Source organism: Schistocerca cancellata, chromosome 5 (assembly GCF_023864275.1).
Source record: "Schistocerca cancellata isolate TAMUIC-IGC-003103 chromosome 5, iqSchCanc2.1, whole genome shotgun sequence".
Taxonomy (NCBI): domain Eukaryota; kingdom Metazoa; phylum Arthropoda; class Insecta; order Orthoptera; family Acrididae; genus Schistocerca; species Schistocerca cancellata.
The window spans coordinates 663083592-663109718 of NC_064630.1; the positions used below are offsets into that span (position 1 = coordinate 663083592).

Consider the following 26127-nt stretch of genomic DNA (forward strand, 5'->3'; position numbering starts at 1 on the left):
CAGTTGCATCTTCTAAGGGTCTTCCAATAAAGTGTATTTTTTGCCTTGTCTTCACCTCAAGATTATGTATGAACTTGTTCCAATTTAAGGTGTTTGTAATTCCTAGGTATTTAGTTGAATTTACAGTCATTAGATTTGTGTGTTTTATTATGTAACTGAAATTTAATAGATTTCTTTTAATGCTCATGTCAGTGACCTTGCACTTTTCCATATTTAGAATCAGTTGTCACTTTTCGCACCATACAGAATCATTCCTAAGTGATTTTGCAATTGGTTTTGAACTTCTAATGACTTTACTAGACAGTTAATGACAGCGTCCATCAGCAAACAACCTAAGAGGACTGCTCAGATCGTCTCCTGAACCATTTCTGTAGATTAGGTACAGCAGAGGGCCTGTAATACTTCCGTGAGAAATGCCATGTTACGGTGCTTCTGTGCGTCTCTTTGTGTCTGTTATTTTGTGGCACTTCAGACTACTTTGTGTTTATTCTCCGTATTATATATTATTTTGTAAAAACAGTGATACAAATTTAGGAACTCTCTCTCATTATGGCTCTTTTTCAAGGAACTTAGATATACTTAAGCTTATTTTTATTTATTTTCCTCACAGAATTTGGAAACATTCGTTCTTAACTTACAATTTTTTGCAGATTTTTAAAACAACCCTGTTCAATCTCTGCTTGCTATTTTCAGAAGGAGAAAAAACTGAAATTAATGTTACTTAAGTTGTATTATAACTGCAAGAATAAAAACATACTTAGAAGCCAAAAAGATCTTAAAGTTCAGCAGCTTAGCAGATTGGAACAAGAAGATACAAATGACGTTGAAGAATTAAGAAAATTGAAGTGTGAACATCAGACCCTGTCAGAAAATTTGATAGAGCTGCAGAACGAGGAACAATTGAAGGTAAGCAATTTATGTAACTTCATAAAGATAAGAAGGTGAAGACTGAGTCACGGTTTCACCTTTAGTCACCTTTGTTTTGTGTTGTTACCGTTTGTAACCTTTTTACATCTTTGTCACCTTTTTCAATCTCTCTTGCTCTTTTAGGAAGAAAATAAGTTATTTACCCCTTGTTTCCAAGTTTCTGTAGTCATGTTCATTTATCTTTTTGGAATGCTCCAATGATAAAAAGAGATTAACTCTAACCTGAAGGGCTTCTGAAGTTATTATCCCCACTTCATATTCAAATTGCATATTCCTGTATTACAGTTGCTTCCATTTTTGTTCCCAATTCTAATTTTACTGTAACAACAAAACTACTGCTGTAATACTCTTTACAATTTTGAAAATAAACATTTTGAAATGGGAAATTGCAAATTCCATAGTGGTAACTCGAAAAGTCAGATAATTTGAAAAGTAAAGTCTCTGCATGGGGAACAAAGTTACTGAAAACTACTTTGCAGTATGTGTTCTTGCTCTGTTAATTTTGTGACAAAAATTTTCCATGCAATTTTTATCCATTCAGTTTCAACAAAATACGAATGTAACTTTGAAATTAAATGTGGATCATATCAGCTACTTTCAGAAATTTAAGATCAGACACAGCCTTTAAGTTTGGTACGTTTGCCAACAATACTGATATCAGGTACAAGGGATAGTTCCATCACCACTAAATTGATTAGGACAATGAAGTCATTGATTTCCACTTACTCCATGGATTTGTCAAATGATAATTATAATGTTTTTAAGATGGTGTTCCCTGATAGTGTTCTTGAACATTTCTCACTTTCATATAAGGAAATGGGATGTGATCTAATAACTGATGGCAGTATATTTCTGGGTACATAGTTTAGAAGAAGCATGTTCATCATACTACACATTAAGTTTTGATGACTCAGAGAGTAAGTGTTGCCTAACAACACATCATCTACAATCTTTCTTCATTGGCAAAGCAGATGGTGAAATGCTAAATAAGAAATATAAATTGAAGATGGGTAGGAGACGAAAGGAAAGAAAAGGGGAGGGATCAGTACTGTCAGCTGCATCGGTACATTAGGTGGAATCCGCAGCGAAGAATGAAAAAATTGTACTGGACCGGAATTTGAACCTGGAGTAGCCTGCTTACCAGGTAGGTGCGGTAACTACTGCTCCATTTGGGACACTGTGTTATCACAGCTGCATGGACTATCTTGGCTTGCCTTACGGCCGATCCACATTCCCATTGAGCCCCAGCTATCTGTAGCCCCTGTCCATTTCCTCCATGTTCCCCCTTCCGAGATTACCACAGGAGGTTGGGCATATTTGTGCATCTGACCCGAAGAAGTTGGATCCATTGCCCAGCTCGGCCTATCAAATTATATGAAGTACTTTCTTAAGCCAACTTACCAGGATCAGATGGACTTAACATCAATAAAAAAGTGCGTAAACATTTAGATAGTCATGTCCAGAAAAATTGAGGCAGACAACTTACAAACATCAGAAGTTGCAACATTCATACAATGCATAATGCTTATGTAAAGGCTTTGGAGTTTTTTTGTGAAGAAGCATCTGAATTTCTGGTCAGTACTTACTGTTGTTTTGATGGTTGGCCAGTTTGTTGGGTAGAATTCAATCAAAGTTTAACATTCCGCATCACAAGTTTTTTAGGCATGTAACTGTGAGGTGGCTTACTTAGGACCTTCAGCCAACAGGATTTTGGAATGGGGTGGTAATCAATATTACTTTCTTAAGCACACACATCTGAAAAAGAATTCTGCTATTGTTCAGTCCAAATCCTACAATGCCATTGTGAATGCGTTGTGAAAGTGGAACTTTATTTCATTATTTCATCTGCAAAACTATTCAGTAAGTTCACACAAAGTTGTCAAAGCCAAACTCCTTTGAGTCACAAGTTGCATACAAAAGTAGAAAAGATACTTCAAACCTTTCAGCTCATGTTTTTTTAAGTTTCTGCTTTGAGAAAAATTGAGACTATTTCTTGAGTTCTTCATGATGAACTCTTTCCATTGGATACTCCTCTTGAGCAACTAGTTGCTTGTGGGCAAGTAACTGAAGAGCTTAGTGAACTGGAAGAACATGACAAGGTGTGGTCTCTAAAGAAAACTAAAAGAATTACATTGCATCTTGCAATTCTGTGATGGAAAAGATGGACGTATCAAGTGAAAGTTTTACGTTTTTAGACCCCAAGGAAAGAATAAAGAACAAAAGCTACAGTGACATGTTTTAGGCAGTGGCAGTGGCAGTGGCATCAGAAGGTTTCTGGCCAACAGCTGTCACTAACATCTCCTAAATCCATACAAGAAAGCAGATCCCATGGAGAAGTGGGAAAAGGCAAGGAAGAAGGAGAAGAGGTATTGGGTTCTGACTCCAGTCTGTCTTTTCAATAGAATATTGTCATGAGCAGTGGTGCATGCATTGTGGTGAAGTGGTTAGCTTTGCTGGCTGGCAGGCTTTGGGTCACCAGTTTGAGCCCAACCAGCAGGATTTTTTGTTATTTAAAATGTAGCATTTTGGGAAAGTTCTTGAAATATCTTATGTTTGGAATATTCAGTGTTGCTTGTTTAAATAACTGAATTCTGAAATATTTGATGTTTGCGTAAATAGCTTCACTCTCCATCCAGGAGGTCAGTTACGCTTACGTGAATATGTATGTGTTGCCTACTTTAGAAGAAGATATTTTTGCCGAAACCTCATTTGTTCAGCAGTCTTTCTGTTGTGCCTGTCTGAGACACGACATTTCCCTAAAAATATAACCGTTGATTGAGATCTGAAGAATAATTGGCATTACAGAAACCTTCAATATTGTATGTTCCACTCTTTTGGAAAGTCAGTCTTACACTGACTGTTTTTTTATGTATCTTGTAATTTGTTTGACTGCTTTTCAGTGGATTTTTCAATATAATTGGATTTAAATTCCCTTACAAACCCCTCAGCTTATACACTGCCTTGTCTTGTACTTTGATCTGAATATAGGAGTGAACCAATGATTAAGTGATCAGGAATGTGCTGTAACAGAAGGTCTTATCATCTGTCAAGTTTTCTTCACATTTTTGTAGCCTCAAACCAAGTTCAAGTTAATGTTCAACTGGATTGCAATCTTCTGTATCAAATTTCCTTGACTGTTCATTGTATATTTGCTTTTATTGATGATAATCATGGCCTTTTTCTGTCTTATTTTATTCTCATGCCAAGACACCAGCTGAGTTCACTAAGATATCTTATCTTTAATTAATTAATTGATACTTCACTTATTCCTTCCACTTATTATTTCTATTTGCAAAGATGATCAAGTTACCTACATAAATGGTCAGAATACATCAATTTTGTTTCTCATTTCTTTAATAAATGCATCATTTTACACTATATTATATGTAATTTTTGAGACTAAATGTATGAAGCCTGTGTTGGACCCTAAATTACCTTCTGCAGTTTGCACGCTTTCATCTCCTGAACCTTATTCATGTAACCTTTGATGTGATGAATATAAACTCCATCAAGATCACCACACACAGACACTGTTTGAACATTCAGCTGCTGTAGCTAATAGGATACAAAGTGAAGAATGATGGATAACAGGCTGGAATGTTTCATCAAAGTACACTCTTGGCATCTGGTAATAACGATGGTGACAAAAGAAGCCTTATAACATTCAGTTTTACCATCTGCTGTTTCTTTGACTTTGAATACCATTTTTGAATCTTTGACTTTGAATATCCATTTTGAATTGATTACCTTGCTGCCTGGCAGTAAATCAGTCACATTCTTAAGTATGTCTTTAAAGTAAAAGGTAATATTCATCATTTAATTCTTTCTTCCATTTTTCACAGTCGTCACATTTCATTGATTCTTTGTATGAATTTCACTTGGAAATGGTAGCAAAACAAGTAAAGTCATCATTAAAATGTTTGGGGTTCACATTTATTGAACATGGCAATTTCTTAATTTCTGGCTGCATGTGATCTGTATTATGTGGTTCGTAAGTATCCCTAATAATCTTGCCATTCACTGTCTGTTCAGTGTCAGTTTGTGCCGATTCAACATACAGTGATTTTCTGTCATCAGGTTGTGTAGGTCCTGCTGCTCTTTCACATATGTTAGTTACTGTTATCGGTTGAGTTCTGCCTGTACGATTATCGTATTTTGTGTTACCCTTCATGATGTTCTTACAGTTGCATTTGAATTGATAATCAATAGTACATCATGGGCCTTAGTGGTTGTCTTAGGTGAATTTGAATTAAATTGGGTGGTACACTTTAGACCCTTAACAGTATCTAATAAAATAACTGTTTGAATTTGTCTTCTAACTTTGTTCGTTTTTCTTTCAGCAGATGTACAAATTCATGACATCCAATAATTTGTAAATGATTCAGGCATAGTCTTTTATCTCTCAGTATCAATTTCCTCTTTTCACTGATCAACTGATTCAGGCATTCGCCACTCCATTTGGTTCTGGAGTATAAAGAGTTGTTGTTTCATGTTGAATTCTGTTTGCCTTTTAGAATATCTTCATATGCTGATTGACAAATTCTGTTCCATTATTTGTTTGAAGTATTTTAATTTTTTGCTGTTTCAATTTCTCCTCATGCTTTGGACTCAGTGTAAGAATTGGCAGACTTATTTAATTGACTTTAGCACTTCGTCAAATGACTTGTCTTGTCATATCATCCATAGAAATTGATGTAACGTGCTACTTCCCGCAAAGCCATGCTCATTGGTCTACAAATATCAAAATGTACTGTTTCAAATAGACCTTTTGTTTTACTTCTCATTTTTTCTTTTGGTAAAAGTTGTCAAGACGGTTTTCTTTTTATCCAAGAAATACATGGATTTAAACTAATGTTCAAGCAATTCAGTCCATTAACCATTTTTCCCTTTAGTAAACATTCTTGCGTACATGACGAACTTCATCTATTTGGTACATTCCATCCACTTTAGTTGCAGTAGCTATTGTGGTTCCAGAGACAATTGCATCATTCTCGCTGAATACACAACGTTCTGCATCATAAAACAAAACACACAATTCCCGCCTTGTCATTTCACTGGCAGACAGCAAGTTATATCCGAGACAGGGTGTATATGACCTGGGACAATGGGAGATCCAGGAAAAATGCAGGAATTTTTTTGTCTGGGAGAAAATTGGGAAAAACCTGGGAATTTTTCAGAATGCCAGGAGACTTTTTCATTGTTTTAGTTTTCAGTTAGTTTTTTGTAATTTTGACAGTTAAAAACCAATATTCTAACAAAGAATATTTCTGTATACCGATATTGCAGAATAATACTGCAGCAATAAAACATGAATGAAGAGGAAAAAAAAAAAATAAAACTTAAGTTGCAATGGGAATGCGCCATATACCCACAACAAAACACAGTTCTCATACAAGTGTCTGCCAACAGCAAAATGTGTCAAAGACTTTAGGAAGGCTATGCAATGCTTCAAAACAACACATTTCCTCCAATGAGTGTGACGTCACAACTGTTTACGTTAGATTTGTTTGAGCAGTTGCAAGCGGGCTCATGCGCAAGCGCAATTGAGTAGCATTTGAGTAGTAACTTCTCCCACTTCTGGCTGCAGAAATGTGGCTGTTAGCTGTATAAGCAGTAGCAGCAAGCAGCCAGATGCTACCCGGAAAAATTTTACTGGTGCCCAAAGCTGCCAGATTCATGCATGCGCAACAGGCCCAGGTCTAGGGGGTGGGGGTAAACCGGGGTATCTGCCCCTGGTGGCTATTTCAGGGGGGGGGGGGGGGGGGCACCGAATTCAAATTCTTGAGGGAAGTACCTAGCATCCAGCACACGTTGATCTATTGATTATTCATATGATTTTGAAACGCATCCCTGTTGGTTTTTGAACATTTTTAAACACATTCTAAGTTGATTTCTAAATGAATCATAAGTTGATTATTGAAAGTGTGCATAGTGTACGTTATGTCTCTGTGTCTCTGCAAGGGTAAACCCCATCACATCTAGAAATAAACTTTTTCTGCAGACAAAAAGGGGACGGGGCTATACGAGCTGAGCGGAATAAAGCTGAACGGGTGAATACCAATCACTGTTTGTTTATGTGGCTGACTGAGTTCGCGAATGATAAACATTGTTATAATTAATAGTGAAAGCCATAGATTCAGACTATCAGAGTGGAAATACACGGCTAACAGTAATAAGGGGGTAAGGAAGATTACATGTTATCTTCTCGATGTTTCCAAGAAAATGAAATTTTGACAGAAAGTTTTTGGCCAGACCGCTACACTAGTAAGGGCCAGTTGTGCAGTCCCCGGCTAGCAGGCGCTTAAGTTCTGTTCTGGGAGAAGTGTGGAAAATGCATTGTATGAACACATTATAACGCCTAACCGGTGAATAAACATGGCATAACTAAATTGGTGATTGAGGTAGTCTTAGTGAAGTTAACCGGAGAATAAGTTTTGACACTGTGAGCCATAGTTACAGAATTAGTGATGACAAGATTGTTTGTAAGAACGAGGAAGGAGAAGAAACGGGGACATCACAAAAATTATGCAAGAATATAATGATTCCAAATTTATATAAAAATTTTGTACTACTACTTTTCGATCTCATGCTTGAGAAACTGGAGTGTATGAATGATATGTGAAACTATGTCATAACATAAAGCTTTTTGCTTGTAGTAGGCCTAATAGGCATTTGATATTGGTACTTCGTGAATTATATTCTATTGTGTTATAAAACTGACAATTTGTTCCAAAACAGTCTTGTTTATTTGGTGCGTATTACAGTTACTGCAGTATTAGACAGGCCTATTTCATTTCATCTTGCAGACAGTGACAAAATACACATGATCAACTCGAGAAACCACACCAGTCTTGGGTACTCTTTGTAGTAATAGCTTTTTCAGTATTAAACAATGACATTTCATTTTTTCATGTAGCAGAACGTTTGACAGACTTTGATGAAGTAATAGAGTCTTTCGCAGAAAGGAAAGCACAGCATGTAAAGCCGTAGCAAGGTTAGAGAGGAAAAAATGCTAGGACTTAAGGAATGTGTACTATCTTACATGTCTCTTGTCTTTAATGGTTTTATTAATGAATATTTAATTTTATGTCACACAAAATAGCAAGTTGTTAGCTAATAGTCAATGAAGAGTGCAAATTTTCTGAAGAGTTCTTGTTCCCCTGGTTACAAATAGTCCCATCAAGTATTAATTGTGAGGTGTTTTTTTTTTTTTTAAAAAAAGGGCAGGATGTCAAACCAGCCGACTGGGAGCAGGAGAGGCACCACAGGACATCTTAATTTCCACTGTCCTGAATATAGTTAAATGCATCCATTACAAAATATACGTTTGAATTCGACAGAGCGAAATACAGTGATGTGCGATAGAAGAATGCTGTGTGAAGAGGCTTGGCACTGCACTTTGGCACTCTTAAGACCAAATAACATGTCTTATATTTCCTCGAAGACATATGCTTTATGTATCAGACTCTTCAGAAAGATGTGCACTACAAAATGAACATTTTTTGAAAAGTCGATTTAATTTTTGGTGTGCTACCTCAAGCGCTGGAGGGAGGGGGGTGGCACTATCTAGTATTGCCCCAGTTTGAAAATATTGTATATCCTAGACTGATACACAGATCAGTCAGAGTTGTAGTGCAGAGGTGGGTAGTCTCCACGTGATGCGTGTTTACGTTTAGTGATTTTGCTATTTCGTCTTTGTTTATTGTTCTCACATCAAATGAAAACAAAATGGATTTCAGTAGCCAGGAGCTATGAAGTGAATTAAAATACATTCACATAATTACGGAAGGCTAAAATAAGTTATTAGTTTTAGATTTTAATTTATTTCCATGTTTCTGACAATCAAGGATTAATCACCTTGCAGAACAATGAAGTTATTTTTGTCGGTTTGCTAAAGAAATTAGGCTTTTATTAATCTCTTCCACAGAGGCAGTCCATTTATTTGAAACAAATTGTTTAATTCCACACTATTGTTTTGTTTCAAGTGTTCGCTGCATTTCAAGTGCACGTTTTCATCTTATAGCAAATATGGCATTATGTCATAATAAAGAAACAAACACGAGATAATACAGTACTTGTATGCCAAGAAAATTTACATCTGGATCTGGACATAAGAATGTGCACTTTAACCCGAATTACGCATTTTAGTGTGGTTCACAAAATTCTGATGCTCTTGGAGTGTCCTCTGATGTCTTGTTTCTTTAATGACATAATGTAAGATCTTTTAATGTTTTACACCTATGAACATATGGGCTTTCTGTGTCATCATAGCTGCACAAGCGTGGTGATGCCTGTTACCTGGCGCTCTGTGGCAGTTGACTTTCAAAATGAATTTCCTTTTACGCAAGATGAACTGTGTGTGAGAATGTACGATGAATTTCTTAAATCACAGCGCGTTTGAGTCTCATTTAAAAATCAACTCTTTGAGAACGACCATTAGAAGATCAGACATTTATGTCGTTATTAAAAATGTTACTGGTACTTTTGTGTAATGTATACACCCTTTGAGGCCTGTGTTGAATGCATCAGTATTCATTCCTATTATTATCAGTAACTTCATGATGAACATTGTCCTTTGCGATTGCCTCGAGTAGTATTATCGGCTGTTGTGCCTTTTGTAAATGTTGTCAGTTCGTAATTGCTGAACAGATCTCTTTTATTCATTGTGTTGCATTGTAGACACCCCCCCCCCCTCCCCCCATTCTTATATATTGTTTTTGATAAGATAAATGTGTTCACTAAAGTTTGTGGCAGTCAGAAAAGTGGAAGAGGATGGTTGCATTGGGTATGCAGGTTTCTGTTGAATTGAACCTTGGGCCTAAACCAGGCTGTGCATTGCAACGTAGATGTAGAAGGAACTGTAATGATTGTTCTGAAATAATGAAAGTCATTCAAATTAAACATAGTTTATTATTTCACTTGTAGCGTGTATGTGAGCCCTCACCAGTCTGTGGAAGTCCCACACTACTCATACTGTTTAGCCGCATAAGTCAGTCTCTTTCACCAAGTTTGCATTATGAATGTTTCAGTTATTTGATTACTTCACCTAAAATTGTTCAAGATTTATCTGTTGTTTACAAATAGATGCCTATTAAGATATTTGTTTGTCATATGCTACTTATGGCAATTATACACACATACTACTCCATGAGCTTCATACTGCCAAAAACTTCCAGTTATTCAAAGTTAGCTTTACAAAATTATTTCCCATGGATATTCAATCCTATAATGACTCAAATACATCTCCTTGTTACTTTAAAATTGATTATAGTCAATATTAAGCTTTTTCTATAGTTCTGGGCTGCAGCTGGAGGTTTGCCTTTGATCAGTAACCACTGACCGACTCTCTCCACCATCCTGAAAGCACATGCAGTTCACCAAGTATTTCCTGACCATAGGTGCATAACTGCAACTTACAGAATCTTCTACAACATCATTGATATTGTAACCACTGGAAAGGAGCTGCTAATATCAATCTTTAATAATGGTATCGATAATGGAACCCTTACAGCGTACATCTGAAATGTACATATGAGCTATCACCATGACATGAAGATGCAAAAAAAGAGCCACCAATGTGTTATTGTTTTCAGTTTTGGTGACCTATCACCATGACATGAAGATGCAGTAAGAACCATCAATGAATTTTTGTTTTCACAACATTCTCAGAATTTAAAGATTTGTTTAGTTTTTTCTTCTTTCAACACTCATGAATCATATGATTATTTTTCTGTAATTTACAGCTTTCACTGAACTTGGAAATTTGTGCTTCACAATTGAATTTGACTTCCCACGGTTTATTGTTTTGCTTATTAATTGCCAGAGCCAAATGTGTAATTTTTTGTTGAAGCAAACTAACATTTCATTGATTCCTAAATTAACCACTTGTAGCAGCCCAGTATAACTACATAAACTCTTATCTTCAAATGGTGATCATAAATTTTTCACAAATTTTAGCAATAATAGCTCCATGAAGTTATGCATACATGAGTTAATTTACAGTTAAACTTATTTTCAAAATCACTTTCTGTACAGCCTTTGGATTATTACTGATGCCAGCAATTGTTTCACACAGTCTATCATGCTTTAGGTATGTTTCAGATATGTTCATTTAGTTCAGCAAATAAATTTTGAATTTCTCGTAGCAAAAAAATATGATACTGCCATGTTGAACATGTGCAATATGTGATAACTCATGAGTAACTGTGATGACAATTTATGCCACATGAATACTAAATGATGTTGATTTATCAGTTTTTGAAGAGATAGTACTTACGGATGTGGTAAATTATCTAATTGCTTCAATGTCCATAAGCTGTTGGTAGAGAATGTGAAGTTAATTTGGTAATGAATTAAATTCACATGTCATATTGCAACATCACAAATTATCAAATTATTTATTTAATAGTAATAATAGTAATAGTAGTAGTATTAGTATTAGTAAACTGCATTGCACCCAAGAAGTAAACTTTCCTACTACATCTCAAATATTTTGCACTTAACGTTGTTTACAAGCAATATGAAAACTTGTGCCAACTAATAAGAGTAAATTCTTATACACTATAGTCAATATTTACATGATATAGTATGATGATATGGGAAGGACAGCTTGCTGCTCACCATAAACAGGAGGTGTAGAGTCGCCGACAGACTTAATGTTTGTGTGTGTCTTTGGTAAATAATCTTGTCTAGTCAAGGATAGGAGAGGGCCAAGTACCAAACTTTGCAGAACAGCATACTTAATGTTTACCCACTCCAAATTTAGTCGTATTCTCTATCATCAACAATTTATGAACTACATATCAAAGGCCTTGGCAAGATTGTTCTAATATATGACAATGAATTCTACCAAAACTGAGTTTGGGATTGTGATCACCTGCTTAAAAGTGTGCTGGTCGCCTTTGGAACACAATACAGCAGTTATTCTGTACTGCATGTATTTGACTAGTATGTGGCACCAGATGTTGATGCACAGGACACTTAATATCCATAAATTGCTGGTCGATTGTCTGAGGGTGTGGAGATGGGTGCCCGATGATGTCCCAAATGAATTGCAACAGTTTCACATCTTGCAAATTTGGTGACCAAGGCATAATGTGAGTTCACTATCATGCTCCTCAAACCACTTTGCAAGTGCAGGCAAATGTCACCCATAGCATAACACTACCCCCACAAGCCTGAGTCTGTAGTGTTATGCACATTTTGAGCGTCCTGTCTCCTGGATGACTATTGATTTGGTGTAACAAGAAAAATGATTCACCTGACCAGGTGACAAGTTTCCATTGATCCATGGTCCAGTCTCAATGATCCTGTGCCTACTGCAATTGTTAATGATGATGCAATTAGGTCATCAAGTAAACACGTAAGAGTTGTCAGCTGTGAAACACTGTGTTCATATAGGTGCAGTGAACTGTGTGTTCTGAAACACTTGCGCCTGCACCATGTGGTACTCTGTTATCGGATCTGCCTTAGAGCGGGTAAGTTTCCAACCATGACTGCTCCACTTAAATACTTTCCTTAGCACATCATGTACCCACATCACCAGTCTTGCAGTGGGTAGTGGTCATAAGTGTTTTGGCTCATCAGATTAGATTATAATTAGTGGTCACTTTCTTGTATCTACTTTTACAAATAGGTATTACTACTGGATATTTCATTCTTTCAGGACTTTCACATTCTTTCATCATTATTATTGTTGTTTTTGTTGTTGTTGTCTTCAGTTTGGAGAGTAGTGTATCTTGCACAGTTCTTTTCATCTCTGGATAACTTCTGCAACCTAAATCCTTCCGAGCCTGTTTACTGTGTTTGAGCTTTGGCGTATTTCTACAATTTTAACTCCCCACACTAGCCTCCATTACCAAATGGATGATTCCCGGATATTTCAGGATGTATCCTACTCACCGATCTCCACTTTCATTCATATTGTGGCATGACTTCCTTCCTTCCCAATTCAATTCAGAACCTCCTTGTTAATTATTCAATCTATCCGAGTAATCTTAAGCACTCTTCTGTGGAACATTTCAAAAGCTTATACACTCCTGGAAATTGAAATAAGAACACCGTGAATTCATTGTCCCAGGAAGGGGAAACTTTATTGACACATTCCTGGGGTCAGATACATCACATGATCACACTGACAGAACCACAGGCACATAGACACAGGCAACAGAGCATGCACAATGTCGGCACTAGTACAGTGTATATCCACCTTTCGCAGCAATGCAGGCTGCTATTCTCCCATGGAGACGATCGTAGAGATGCTGGATGTAGTCCTGTGGAACGGCTTGCCATGCCATTTCCACCTGGCGCCTCAGTTGGACCAGCGTTTGTGCTGGACGTGCAGACCGCGTGAGACGACGCTTCATCCAGTCCCAAACATGCTCAATGGGGGACAGATCCGGAGATCTTGCTGGCCAGGGTAGTTGACTTACACCTTCTAGAGCACGTTGGGTGGCACGGGATACATGCGGACGTGCATTGTCCTGTTGGAACAGCAAGTTCCCTTGCCGGTCTAGGAATGGTAGAACGATGGGTTCGATGACGGTTTGGATTTACCGTGCACTATTCAGTGTCCCCACGACGATCACCAGTGGTGTACGGCCAGTGTAGGAGATCGCTCCCCACACCATGATGCCGGGTGTTGGCCCTGTGTGCCTCGGTCGTATGCAGTCCTGATTGTGGTGCTCACCTGCACGGCGCCAAACACGCATACGACCATCATTGGCACCAAGGCAGAAGCGACTCTCATCACTGAAGACGACACGTCTCCATTCGTCCCTCCATTCACGCCTGTCGCGACACCACTGGAGGCGGGCTGCACGATGTTGGGGTGTGAGCGGAAGACGGCCTAACGGTGTGCGGGACCGTAGCCCAGCTTCATGGAGACGGTTGCGAATGGTCCTCGCCGATACCCCAGGAGCAACAGTGTCCCTAATTTGCTGGGAAGTGGCGGTGCGGTCCCCTACGGCACTGCGTAGGATCCTACAGTCTTGGCGTGCATCCGTGCGTTGCTGCGGTCCGGTCCCAGGTCGACGGGCACGTGCACCTTCCGCCGACCACTGGCGACAACATCAATGTACTGTGGAGACCTCACGCCCCACGTGTTGAGCAATTCGGCGGTACGTCCACCCGGCCTCCCGCATGCCCACTATACGCCCTCGCTCAAAGTCCGTCAACTGCACATACGGTTCACGTCCACGCTGTCGCGGCATGCTACCAGTGTTAAAGACTGCGATGGAGCTCCGTATGCCAAGGCAAACTGGCTGACACTGACGGCGGCGGTGCACAAATGCTGCGCAGCTAGCGCCATTCGACGGCCAACACCGTGGTTCCTGGTGTGTCCACTGTGCCGTGCGTGTGATCATTGCTTGTACAGGCCTCTCGCAGTGTCCGGAGCAAGTATGGTGGGTCTGACACACCGGTGTCAATGTGTTCTTTTTTCCATTTCCAGGAGTGTATTTTCCTCTTTTTAATCCACATCGCACTTCTGTGTAATGCTACACTTTGGACAAATTTATTTTCTGAAGAGACTTCCTAACTTTTAAATTTAAACATTAAAATATTTCTTCTTCTCAGAAACAGTTCTCTCAATAATGTGAGTCTGTATTATATACCCTCTCTTCTTTGGCTTAATTGTGGTGTCTTATATCCTAATCAAATTCCCTCATCTTAACCTGATGTAACTCACTGACATTCCATTACCTTAGTTTTGCTTTAGTTGAATTTCTTCTTATACCTCCTTTTCCAGGCACTATACCTTCCATTAATTTCCTCTTCCAAGTACTTTGCCATCTCTGATGGAAGTAAAGTGTCGTTGGCAAACCACAAAGTTTTTTTTTTTTTAAATTTATTTTTCCCTGAACTGTAATTATGTTTCCAAATTCCTCTCTTACCCTGCCTCACCCTCCTCTTAACTACTACTTTCTTTTTTGCGTTCTTCGAGTCTTGTGACCGCAGTCTGGTTTCTGTACAGATTGTGTATAACCTTCTGCTCCATATTTTTTATTCCTGGTACTTTCAAAATGTTGAAGCGGACATTGTCAAAAGCTTTCTCTAAATCTCTAAATACTATAAGCATGAGTTTCCTTTCCTTCTACTTCAGCATTCTAAGGTATGTCATAGTGTCAGCACTGCCTGATGTGTTTCTACATTTTTTTTTGGAACCAACACTGATCTCCCCCAAGGATGGTTTCTATCAGTTCATCCACTCGTAAGTCAATAATTTTTGTCAGTATTTGGTAACCATAACGTATAACCATAACTTATTGAATATTCCTAACTGTCAGCATCTACCTTTCTTGTAAGTAGAATTATCACATTTTTCTTGTAGGCTGAGGTATTTCGTTTGTCTCATATCTTGGACACCAGGTGGTCATGACTGTCATGACTGGCTCTCCCAGGGATGTCAATAACTGTGAGGTAATGTTTTCTGCTCTAGAAGCCTTTTTTTTACTCAAGTTTTTCAGCGTTTTGTTTAGTTTTTCTCACAGTTTCTTTCCATAATATTGTCTTCAAGTTCATTTTCCTTGACTTGTCATATTTTTACAAAGAATAGCACTAAACTCAGGGCAAGATTAGGCTTTTTCTTATTCAAATGCTTAAGAAATGTATTGTGTCATTGGTTGTATGTGTAGTGGTGAATGAGTGAGTGAATGCACATTGTGGTTTATATACCATCATAGGCAGGAGAGTCTTCATTTTTCAGTGACCTAATAATTTTTGTGATTTATGAATCAGTTAGGTTGTCAAAACTATGGTTTGGTGGACTTTGCAGGCTCTTGCTAAGTAAATCTACCGTATTTACTTGAATCTAAGCCGCACTTTTTTTCCGGTTTTCGTAATCCAAAAAACCACCTGCAGCTTAGAATCAAGTGCAAAGCAAGCAGAAGTTATGAAAAATGTCGGTACATGCCGCCACAACTAACTTCTGCCGCCGAATATATGTAGCGCTACGCAGGCATGCTTTGTAGGCACAAGGATAAATACTGGCGCCAAAGTCTCAGCGTCAGTAAATAAATTAAAAAAAAAAGTGGAAGACGAGCTTTTTTTTCTCCGCCGCGAGTTTCGACCACTGCATTTTCATACATTATCCAACGAAGTAAATACAAATTCCGTATTGTTCATCTTCGAATGTAGCACAATTTCAGTGTACTACGAAAATCTGACTGGCAAGACTGTTTGGGATGTTTATCAATATGGCGAACTCTACGTTCTGAATTTTTTCCTATCTGTGAGAAGAGATGGTTGCTAATAGGAACCTGATGAAATTTGAATCATATACAGTATTCTCTTCACCATAAGAATTATACGAATATAAACATTTTGCCATGTATTCTTTCGTGTTTGCTGCTATCTCATTTAAATCCTGTCTGCCTAATAAACTACGAAACTAGAGTGAGACAACAGCAAACGCGGAAGAATATACGTGTCGTGTCATGTTTATATTCGTATTATTCTTATGCCTAATAGTGATACAGTCAGAAATAAAGCACGGCAAGTGACTAGATTTTTAAATCTAAAATGACTCTAATTTCTGTGCAGAATTTGATGTAATAAAGAAGCGACCGCAAAGATTTTCAAACGGAGAAAAATTTTCGCCTAACTTTCGTTCAGAACATGTTCTATCATACGCAGTCTATTATTTGATTCTTGTTGATCATTATCAAAGAAAGGAGCAGTGTAAGTAACAACAAATTGCGGTCTCTTGCCATTGTTTCGCTAATAAGATGATTCCTCTTTTTTTTTTTTTTTTTTTAATTGTACGCGGCGGTAGCGCGCGCAAAAGCAAGCCGTGCCGCGAGTCGCGACAGGCCGTAAACACGCACTATCAGAATGCGACAAACAATGCATGACACAGTGCAGTAACGCATTTTCAGCTTAAGAGTGACGCAAACACCTATAACAAAGAAAACGGCAATTATCAGATCAAAGCAAAATAAGCAATCGATTCAAACCAGACGAAGCACGTGAAAAAGGAAGGGCACCCGTATAAATACGGACGGAGCGCCTGACGCATAGCAATGGCTACGTGGTAAAGCTTAACTGCTAAGCTTAGACTCGAACCAAGCTACTGTAGCTGTATCGTCATTCATTCGACCTAAATTGTGTCTCATATTACAATGGACAAACTTTGTTTCGATTTAGAGGTGCGGCCTAAAACTTTTCTCTCCCCTTGAATTTCGAGTCTCAAATTTCAGGTGCGGCTTAGATTCGGGCAATTTTTTTTTCCTTTATTTCGAGTCTCATTTTTCAGGTGCGGCTTAGATTCGAGTGCGGCTTAGATTAGAGTAAATACGGTAATAGATCTATTTTCAACAGTGCATTTTTCATCTTAAATTCATACAAATGTTGGGATGAATTTGTTGACTGTAATAGTCATTATTTGAATGTAAGATTGTCTCCCTTGAAGTTTCGTTATCAGGGAGTTAAAAATCATCTGTCTTGCCAAGTTGATTTGTTTTTTAATGATTCCTCATACCATTTTTTTTGTTCTTAGAACTTCTTTTTTGTGCATAGTGAACATTTTTATCTTTTTTTATGACACTGTGAAGACCATTGCAATATTACAAGCAGAACTAGTTCTCAGCATTAAATAAAGCCTGCTCTTCCTGATGTAATACACCTTGATAGCAGATCTTAAGCACTCATACTCTCAGCTTCCACTGTAATTGTCCTTGACCCAGTATAAACAGAACTGGGATCATAGTGTTGGATGGATATGTTAAGGAAATCGTTAAATTTCGCATCAACTTTGTACTCTTGATAAACTTCTTACCATTTTCTGTCCAGTAAATTCGTTCTGGATAGCATAGCAGTGTCTACACGTATGATTTTTTGAAAGCAATGCTTCTGACTTAAAAGGTACATCTTAATGATGGGGATGCTAAATTCTATTGATCGGGATGCTTCAGTGTTGCCATTTGACCATCACAGTCAGCCAAGCCATTTATTATGGGGCGACACACATTTCACAAAAACAGTTGCATTTCAAAATAAATTATGAATCACTGTTGCACTGATCTTTCTGTTGTTGGTATGAAGCTAGGCATCCTCCCTTTATCAGTACTATCCTAGATGAAATCACCACATTCATTGACCTCCCCACTATGTCTGCTAAGTCTTAGTATTATGTCAAATATCCGGGTGAGGTTTAACACTAGAACCGCCAGATTTTTTTTTGAACCCCCTAGAACCGCTGTTGGGAAAAAAATGTCCCATCTCTCGTCGATACATTTACAGTAGGTTTTTAGTCATTTTTTATTTTAATGGATGATTTTCCTGTAACAAATAATCACTCTCATTGTCTGTTAGTTTGTTTTAATTCCAAACATTGAATATTTTTGTAGTTTTTGTCCAAATCAACTTAAATATGCAAATACTTGAAAATTGTTTGTGATATCATGAATCAATTATGTTGTTGTTGTTGTTGTTGTTGTTGTGGTCTTCAGTCCTGAGACTGGTTTGATGCAGCTCTCCATGCTACTCTATCCTGTGCAAGCTTCTTCATCTCCCAGTACCTACTGCAACCTGCATCCTTCTGAATCTGCTTGGTGTATTCATCTCTTGGTCTCCCTCTATGATTTTTACCCTCCACGCTGCCCTTGGTGATCCCTTGATGTCTCAGAACATGTCCTACCAATCAATCCCTTCTTCTAGTCAAGTTGTGCCACAAACACAAGTTGTGCCAATCCTATTCAATACCTCCTCATTAGTTATGTGATCTACCCATCTAATCTTCAGCATTCTTCTGCAGCACCACAATTATGTATTCTTATAAAAATGCAACTAAGTCAAAAGTTTTCAGTACAAAATAATATTTTTTACTAGTAAACAAGAAAAAGTAAGACAAAATCGATACATTTCCATAGCCACGTCTACACTTTGATACATATTATACAAACTGTACCATCTGTGTAAGTGAATGTGTTATTGTTAGATACCTACAGATTATTGTAATCTGTAGGCTGAGCTTTACAATTTGCACAAATATAGGACTCTGTAACAATATATTTGTAGCAGCCTTGTTTGTCACACAAAACAGATTGAAATTGATTTTTTCCTTCTTCGCATGATTTTCGCACCTGATAGGTGACTTCTACCAATGCCTGACAATTCAGTGTGCATAGTCAAAGCTTTTAATCAGTTTCTTTACAATCCTTGGCAACCTCTTCTGTTAGTTTGAGGAGGAAATCTTGCTTTGCTGTTTGGATATTTATTGCTTCCCTGTAGATTAACAAATCATTGATACCTGCTATATCTAGAGTATTATAAAAAGCATGAACACCACCAGGATGACTTTCATCATTACCAAGATATGGGAAAGCATTTAGTATATACTTGATATGTTCATTGGCAGCTATCCAGATTTTCTGTCTATACTTGTTAGGCCTTTAAGACATAAAACAAGTGAACTGACATTTACACTTCGAAGGGAACGATTGCTCATTGGCCCAAATATATGGACCAGTAATGCAGATGCATTCTCAGCTTTCTATGACTCTCTTCCATGTGTATGACGTAAGGGCAGACCTACATTTTTAATTGCTCTGACCATGTTGACCCTAAACTGAACCTGAGGAATCTCATGATTTCCTGAGATGATTATTGACACCACAGACTTGTAATATTGTATTCCTCAGTTCTCTTACCAAAGCAGATCCACTTATATTCTGCTGGATTCAGTGGTTCCCCTACCATACAGAATAGCAAGAAATACAAAGCTCTTCTAACGGTAATGACCATTTGTCGCCTCCTAATGCTATAAGTGCCTTGGTTTCAGTGAAGTTTTGAATATATTTGAGAACAAATTCATCGATAAACCAAAAATATAAGATCTCAGAAACATCTAATTTCTTACCTATTACATTGCTATGTGCACATAAAGATTCATCAGAATCTTCATTGCTGCCATCTGATTCATCTGAGCTCCCTGCTGTAGTCTGTTTGTATCACAATCACTTCTTCACATTCAACTTCTTCAGTATAATTTGTCAAAGCAGACATCTCCTCATCACTCATGTGTGAGACCAAGATGATGATCCCTTATTAAAAACAATGAAAACAATCTGTTTTTGACAAAATAATTTAATTGGGTAGATAAAGGACTGGAGAGGTCTAGGAAAAGGGGTGGATATCAGGAAAGTCACCAGAACCACGAGTCAGGGGAGACTTACTGCACGGGATGAGATTCATCTCATGCAACAGTGGTTCATGTTTTGTTTCTAAATCCAAGTGTCTTTAATGAAATATATGTGAGCCACATAATAAATGTTTTGGCTGACTCTACTGGTCCAGTGAGAGCACAAAGCATTCCTATAAACCAGGTTAGCTACGAAGAGAAAAGTACTGTTTCTGAAAATCATGATGATAATGCACTCACACAATTCAGATTTTGAAACCGAATTATGAACTACTAACCATTTGCAAAGGCAGATGATTATTATTTGTTGGTTATGAACTCCAGATTAAAACAGAGTGACTTCCAGAAAGATAAATTAAGAAGTTGGGATCTGGACAAACTGAAGGAACCAGTTGCTATTCAGAGTTTCAGTGGGTGTTTTTGGCTACAACTGACACAAGTGGGAAAGACAAAGGTATATTGTATGTAAACTGAAAGTGGAGAGGGGAAGAAAGGAAAGGAAAGGGAGGGGATCATTGTTGTCAGCTGCATTGGGACATTACAAGAAATCAGCGATGATGAGTGAAAATGTGTACCGAACTGGGATTCGAACCTGGGATCTCCTGCTTACTAGGCAGATGCAGTAACCAATGCGCCATCCAAGACACAGCTGTATCGCAAGTGCACGGGCTATCACAGCACGCCTCATGGCCGATACACACTCCCATCGAGCACCACCTACCCGCAGCCCCTTTCCATTTCTTCCATGTTCTCTCTCTGAGATTCCCACTGGAGATTTGACTTATGTGTGCAACCACGCTGAAGAGCTGGATTCAAGGGAGTGTGGATTGGCCATGAGGTGTGCTGACATAGTCCATGCAGTTGTGATAACACTGTATCCTGGATGGTGTACCTTCCTGCTAAGCAGGAGAACCTGGTTTCAAATCCTGGTCTGGTACACATTTTCACTCATCGCCGCTGGTTTCACGTAGTGTCTAGAGATGGGCAAAACTGTTCTTTTCAGAGATTGGATCAGAACTGTTCACTCCCTGAAATGAATTAGCTCTTTTTCATGACTCACCACTCATTTACAATAGAAAATAAATGGAAGACACATTGCCCTTTAAACTTGGTTTATTCCAGTACTATACCTGTATTTTGATCTTATTTGATCCTATTTTGAAGTAACACAGATAATGAGTAAGAATTTTGTATTGTTTATTGAAATTTCCACGATATGACAAAGTTTTTGATTATTGATTTATTTTGCACTATCATGGTTTTTTGGGTAATCGGAAAATGTTGTAACTTGAGATTTACATTAACAATATATTTGGCTATAATGTATTAAAATTTCATTAACCTCATACAAATACATCGCAAGCCATATATTTTTAAAGTGAACGTTTCCTTCCGAAGACGCCTAAAATCGCAAAATCCGTACCAGAATAAGAAAAAAAAAATATAAATTTGACTGTAAAACGAAAGTGCTGCATATAGCCTTACGCAGAATAAAACAAGGAAAATATTGGTGTATCACATTTTGCGATACGTTTATCGGTTCGCTCGTAATTAAAGCGTAAATTCGAGTGTCCATAATAAAAATCCTATAGTAAGAGGAGTCATCAGGAACCTAATCTAATCAGTTTAAACAAATAAAAATAAAATAAAAACAATTGATGTATACATAACATAATAATGTATCTAAAAAGAAAGATGATGAGACTTACCAAACAAAAGCGCTGGCAGGTCGATAGACACACAAACAAACACAAACATACACACAAAATTCTAGCTTTCGCAACCAACGGTTGCCTCGTCAAGAAAGAAGGAAGGAGAGGGAAAGACAAAAGGATTTGGGTTTTAAGGGAGAGGGTAAGGAGTCATTCCAATCCCGGGAGCGGAAAGACTTACCTTAGGGGGAAAAAGGACAGGTATACACTCGCACACACACACTCGCATATACACAGACACAAGCAGACATTTGTAAAGGCAAAGAGTTTGGGCAGAGATGTCAGTCGGGGCGGAAGTACAGAGGCAAAGATGATGTTGAAAGACAGGTGAGGTATGAGCGGCGGCAGATTGAAATTAGAAATTAGCGGAGATTGAGGCCTGGCGGATAGCGAGAAGAGAGGATATGCTGAAGGGCAAGTTCCCATTTCCGGAGTTCAGACAGGTTGGTGTTAGTGGGAAGTATCCAGATAACCCGGACGGTGTAACACTGTGCCAAGATGTGCTGGCCGTGCACCAAGGCATGTTTAGCCACAGGGTGATCCTCATTACCAACAAACACTGTCTGCCTGTGTCCATTCATGCGAATGGACAGTTTGTTGCTGGTCATTCCCACATAGAACGCTTCACAGTGTAGGCAGGTCAGTTGGTAAATCACGTGGGTGCTTTCACACGTGGCTCTGCCTTTGATCGTGTACACCTTCCGGGTTACAGGACTGGAATAGGTGGTGGTGGGAGGGTGCATGGGACAGGTTTTACACCGGGCGCGGTTACAGAGGTAGGAGCCAGAGGGTAGGGAAGGTGGTTTGGGGATTTCATAGGGATGAACTAAGAGGTTACGAAGGTTAGGTGGACGGCAGAAAGACACTCTTGGTGGAGTGGGGAGGATTTCATGAAGGATGGATCTCATTTCAGGGCAGGATTTGAGGAAGTCGTATCCCTGCTGGAGAGCCACATTCAGAATCTGATCCAGTCCCGGAAAGTATCCTGTCACAAGTAGGGCACTTTTGGGGTTCTTCTGTGGAAGGTTCCGGGTTTGAGGAGATGAGGAAGTCTCTCCTTCCTTCTTTCCTGACGAGGCAACCGTTGGTTGCGAAAGCTAGAATTTTGTGTGTATGTTTGTGTTTGTTTGTGTGTCTATCGACCTGCCAGCGCTTTTGTTTGGTAAGTCTCATCATCTTTCTTTTTAGATATATTTTTCCCACGTGGAATATTTCCCTCTATTATATAACATAATAATGTAATATACATAGCGGTATTACTACGAAGAACAATATCCAGTGGGGACGAACTCCGATGCAGAGGCGCTGAGTCGAGCAGGTCGAGCCGCGAGCTGTATTACTGCATGAGCTGAGACCGCAGAGACCAGAGTGACACCTGAGTTGCTTTGCTCAACGCTCTGGCTAGAGTCGAGACGGTGGGGTGAGCGTTGAGCGGGCGAGTTCCGAGGGTGGGGGGAGCGGTGAACTCACCCGCTCCGAGACAAATTGTCCGTTCCCTTGCGAGCAGGTTTTTGCAAGTAGTTCCTATGTTATCTGCTAGGTGGCTCTCTGTCCTGTTGCTCGCATCAACTGCCCAGAGGGCAGGACGTGCGACTGAAACGATCGCTGACAGAGTGCGATGCGAAGTTAAGCTGCGCCAGACACTGCACACAGCAGACGACGCACAGAGACGGCACGGCATATGTGAAACACAAAATCCAATGGGGCACTGCACAATGCAGGCAGCCAAGGTAGAAGCAGGGCAGAGGCCGGTGCTGGCTGTGTTGTGTGGCGTGCACTGTGCTCTGACCAGCAGAGGCGCTGCTGATATGCTCCGTCTCTCTCTCTCTCTCTCTCTCTCTCTCTCTCTCTCTCTCTTTTTCTCTCTCTCACACACACACACACACACACACACACACACACACACACAAATGCAACTTACACATGGATGACTGCAGTAATCTAATAAATACTGGTAGTAAAATAAATAATAGTAATATTAAATTGGTATTTTTTGGGATACGTAACATGTTCAATAGTTATTTCATTGCAATCCCTTCCAGTGATTTTAGAAATTAAGAAGGAATCTATCCCTTCTGTCTTATTTGATGGCAGGTCTTGTAAAAGTCTGTTAAACTCTGACACTAAACTGGATCCCCTATGTTTTCCATCTTGACTCCCATTTCTGATTTTATCCCATCATCATCAGACGAGTTTTTTTCCACTTGTAGAGACATTCAGTGTACTCTCTCTATGTAGTCTGCTTGCTCCACTGTAACAGTTGAGTTCCCATTGTGCTCTTAATGTTGTCACCCTGGCTTTTAATTTCACCGAAAGATGTTTAGATTTTTCTATGTTCTGAATCAGTCCTTCCGACAAGTACTTCGTTTCCAATTTCTTCACATTTTTCCTGCAGCCATTTTGCCTTGAATTCTGTGCGTTTCCTGTTTATTTCATCCTTAAATGTTGTTGTTGTGGTCTTCAGTCCTGAGACTGGTTTGATGCAGCTCTCCATGCTACTCTATCCTGTGCAAGCTTCTTCATCTTCCAGTACCAACTGCAGCCTACATCCTTCTGAATCTGCTTAGTGTATTCATCTCTTGGTCTGCCTATACGATTTTTACCCTCCACGCTGCCCTCGAGTACTAAATTGGTGATCCCTTGATGCCTCAGAACATGTCCAACCAACCAGTCCCTTCTTCTGGTCAAGTTGTGCCACAAACTCCTCTTCTCCCCAATTCTATTCAATACCTCCTCATTAGTTATGTGATCTACCCATATATTGCTATATTTCTTCTTTCTCTGACTATTTTTGCACTTATTTTGTCACTCATTTAAAGTTTTTGCTTCTGTTTCCGAAGATTTCTTTGCAGTTACTTTGTCTACCCAACTTCTGTTATTGCTCTTTTTAGAGTTATCTGTTCCTTTTGAACTGCACTGGTTGCAGTGATATTCATCAACATCAGCATTAGAGAACTTCAGATCATCATCCCTCAGTACTTCAGCATCCTACTTCTTTCTACTTTGATTCTTCTGGATGATGCTCTAGAATCTTCAGTCTACCCTTCATCATTACTAAATTGTGATTGAAGTCTATATCTGCACCTGAATGCATGACTTAATATCCAATAACTGATTTCTGAATCTCTGTCCGACCATGAAGTACTCCAGATGGTATCTTCCCATGTCACTGGGCCTTTTTATGTGTATACTTCCTCTTCTTGCGATTTTTGACAAATATGTTTGCTATTATTAACTGAAAACAACGGGAAGTCCAGGTTGGCATATTAGCAATATTATGAAAAAGATAGATTGCTACTTACCATGAAGATGACAAGTTGAGCTGCAGATAGACATGATGAAAAGACAATTATGTGTAAGCTTCCAGCCAAAGCCTTCTTCAGAAAAGAAAAATGCACACATAACCCCACAAACAGGCACACCTTACACACACATGACCGCTACCTCTGGCCACTTTGGCCGGATTACAACAGAACTGTGTTGAAAGGAAGAAACAGTTGGGGGGGGGGGGGGGAGATGGAGGGGTAGCAGGGTATGGGTGGGGGAAAAGGAAAAAGTGCCATGTGGCGTAGCATGCAGGGACTAGAGGTGGCAGGACAGGGCTGGCAGGTACAGTGTCGGGACGCTGTGAGAGAGTGAGAGAAGGGGAAAATAGGCAGCAGAAAGGAGAGGTGCAGAGAAAGGGAAAAGACTGGTGCACAATGAGGGTAAGGGTAATTGTGAATAGATGATTGGACACAGAGGGCAGAAACAGTTGGATGGAGGTGTGGGAACAGTAGGTTACTGTAGATAGGGAGCAGTGCACAATGAAGGTAAGGGGAGACGAATAGTGAGGAGGTGACAGGATACAGAGGCAGAAACAGTTGGTTGGAGGTGTGGGAACAGTAGTTACTGTAGATAGGGGCTAGGATGACTTTGAGAGTGGAGAATGTGTTGTAAGGATAACTCCCATCTGTGCATAGGCATCAGAAAGGAGAGGCGCAGAGAAAGGGAAAAGAGTAGTGCACAATGAGGGTAAGGGTAATTGTGAATAGGTGACTGGACACAGAGGGCAGAAACAGTTGGATGGAGGTGTGGGAACAGTAGGTTACTGTAGATAGGGAGCAGTGCACAATGAAGGTAAGGGGAGACAAATTGTGAGGAGGTGACGGGACACAGGGGCAGAAACAGTTGGGTGGAGGTGTGGAAACAGTAGTTACTGTAGATAGGGGCTAGGATGACTTAGAGAGTGGAGAATGTGTTGTAAGGATAACTCCCATCTGTGCATTCCAGAAAAGGTGGTGATGGAGGGGAGGATCCAGACAGCCCGGGTTGTGAAGCAGCCATTAAAATCAAGCATGTTGTGCCACA

At 39.2% G+C, this 26127-nt stretch overlaps 1 protein-coding gene across 1 annotated transcript in view; it reads left to right on the forward strand.

The window, feature by feature from the left end:
* Nucleotides 1-26127, forward strand: part of LOC126188748 (uncharacterized) — a 78546-nt gene that overhangs the window by 46540 nt on the left and 5879 nt on the right. Inside the window, exon 5 of the mRNA XM_049930358.1 lies at nucleotides 694-906. Coding sequence (XP_049786315.1) covers nucleotides 694-906 — 213 coding nt within the window. The remainder of the gene's footprint in view (nucleotides 1-693; nucleotides 907-26127) is intronic.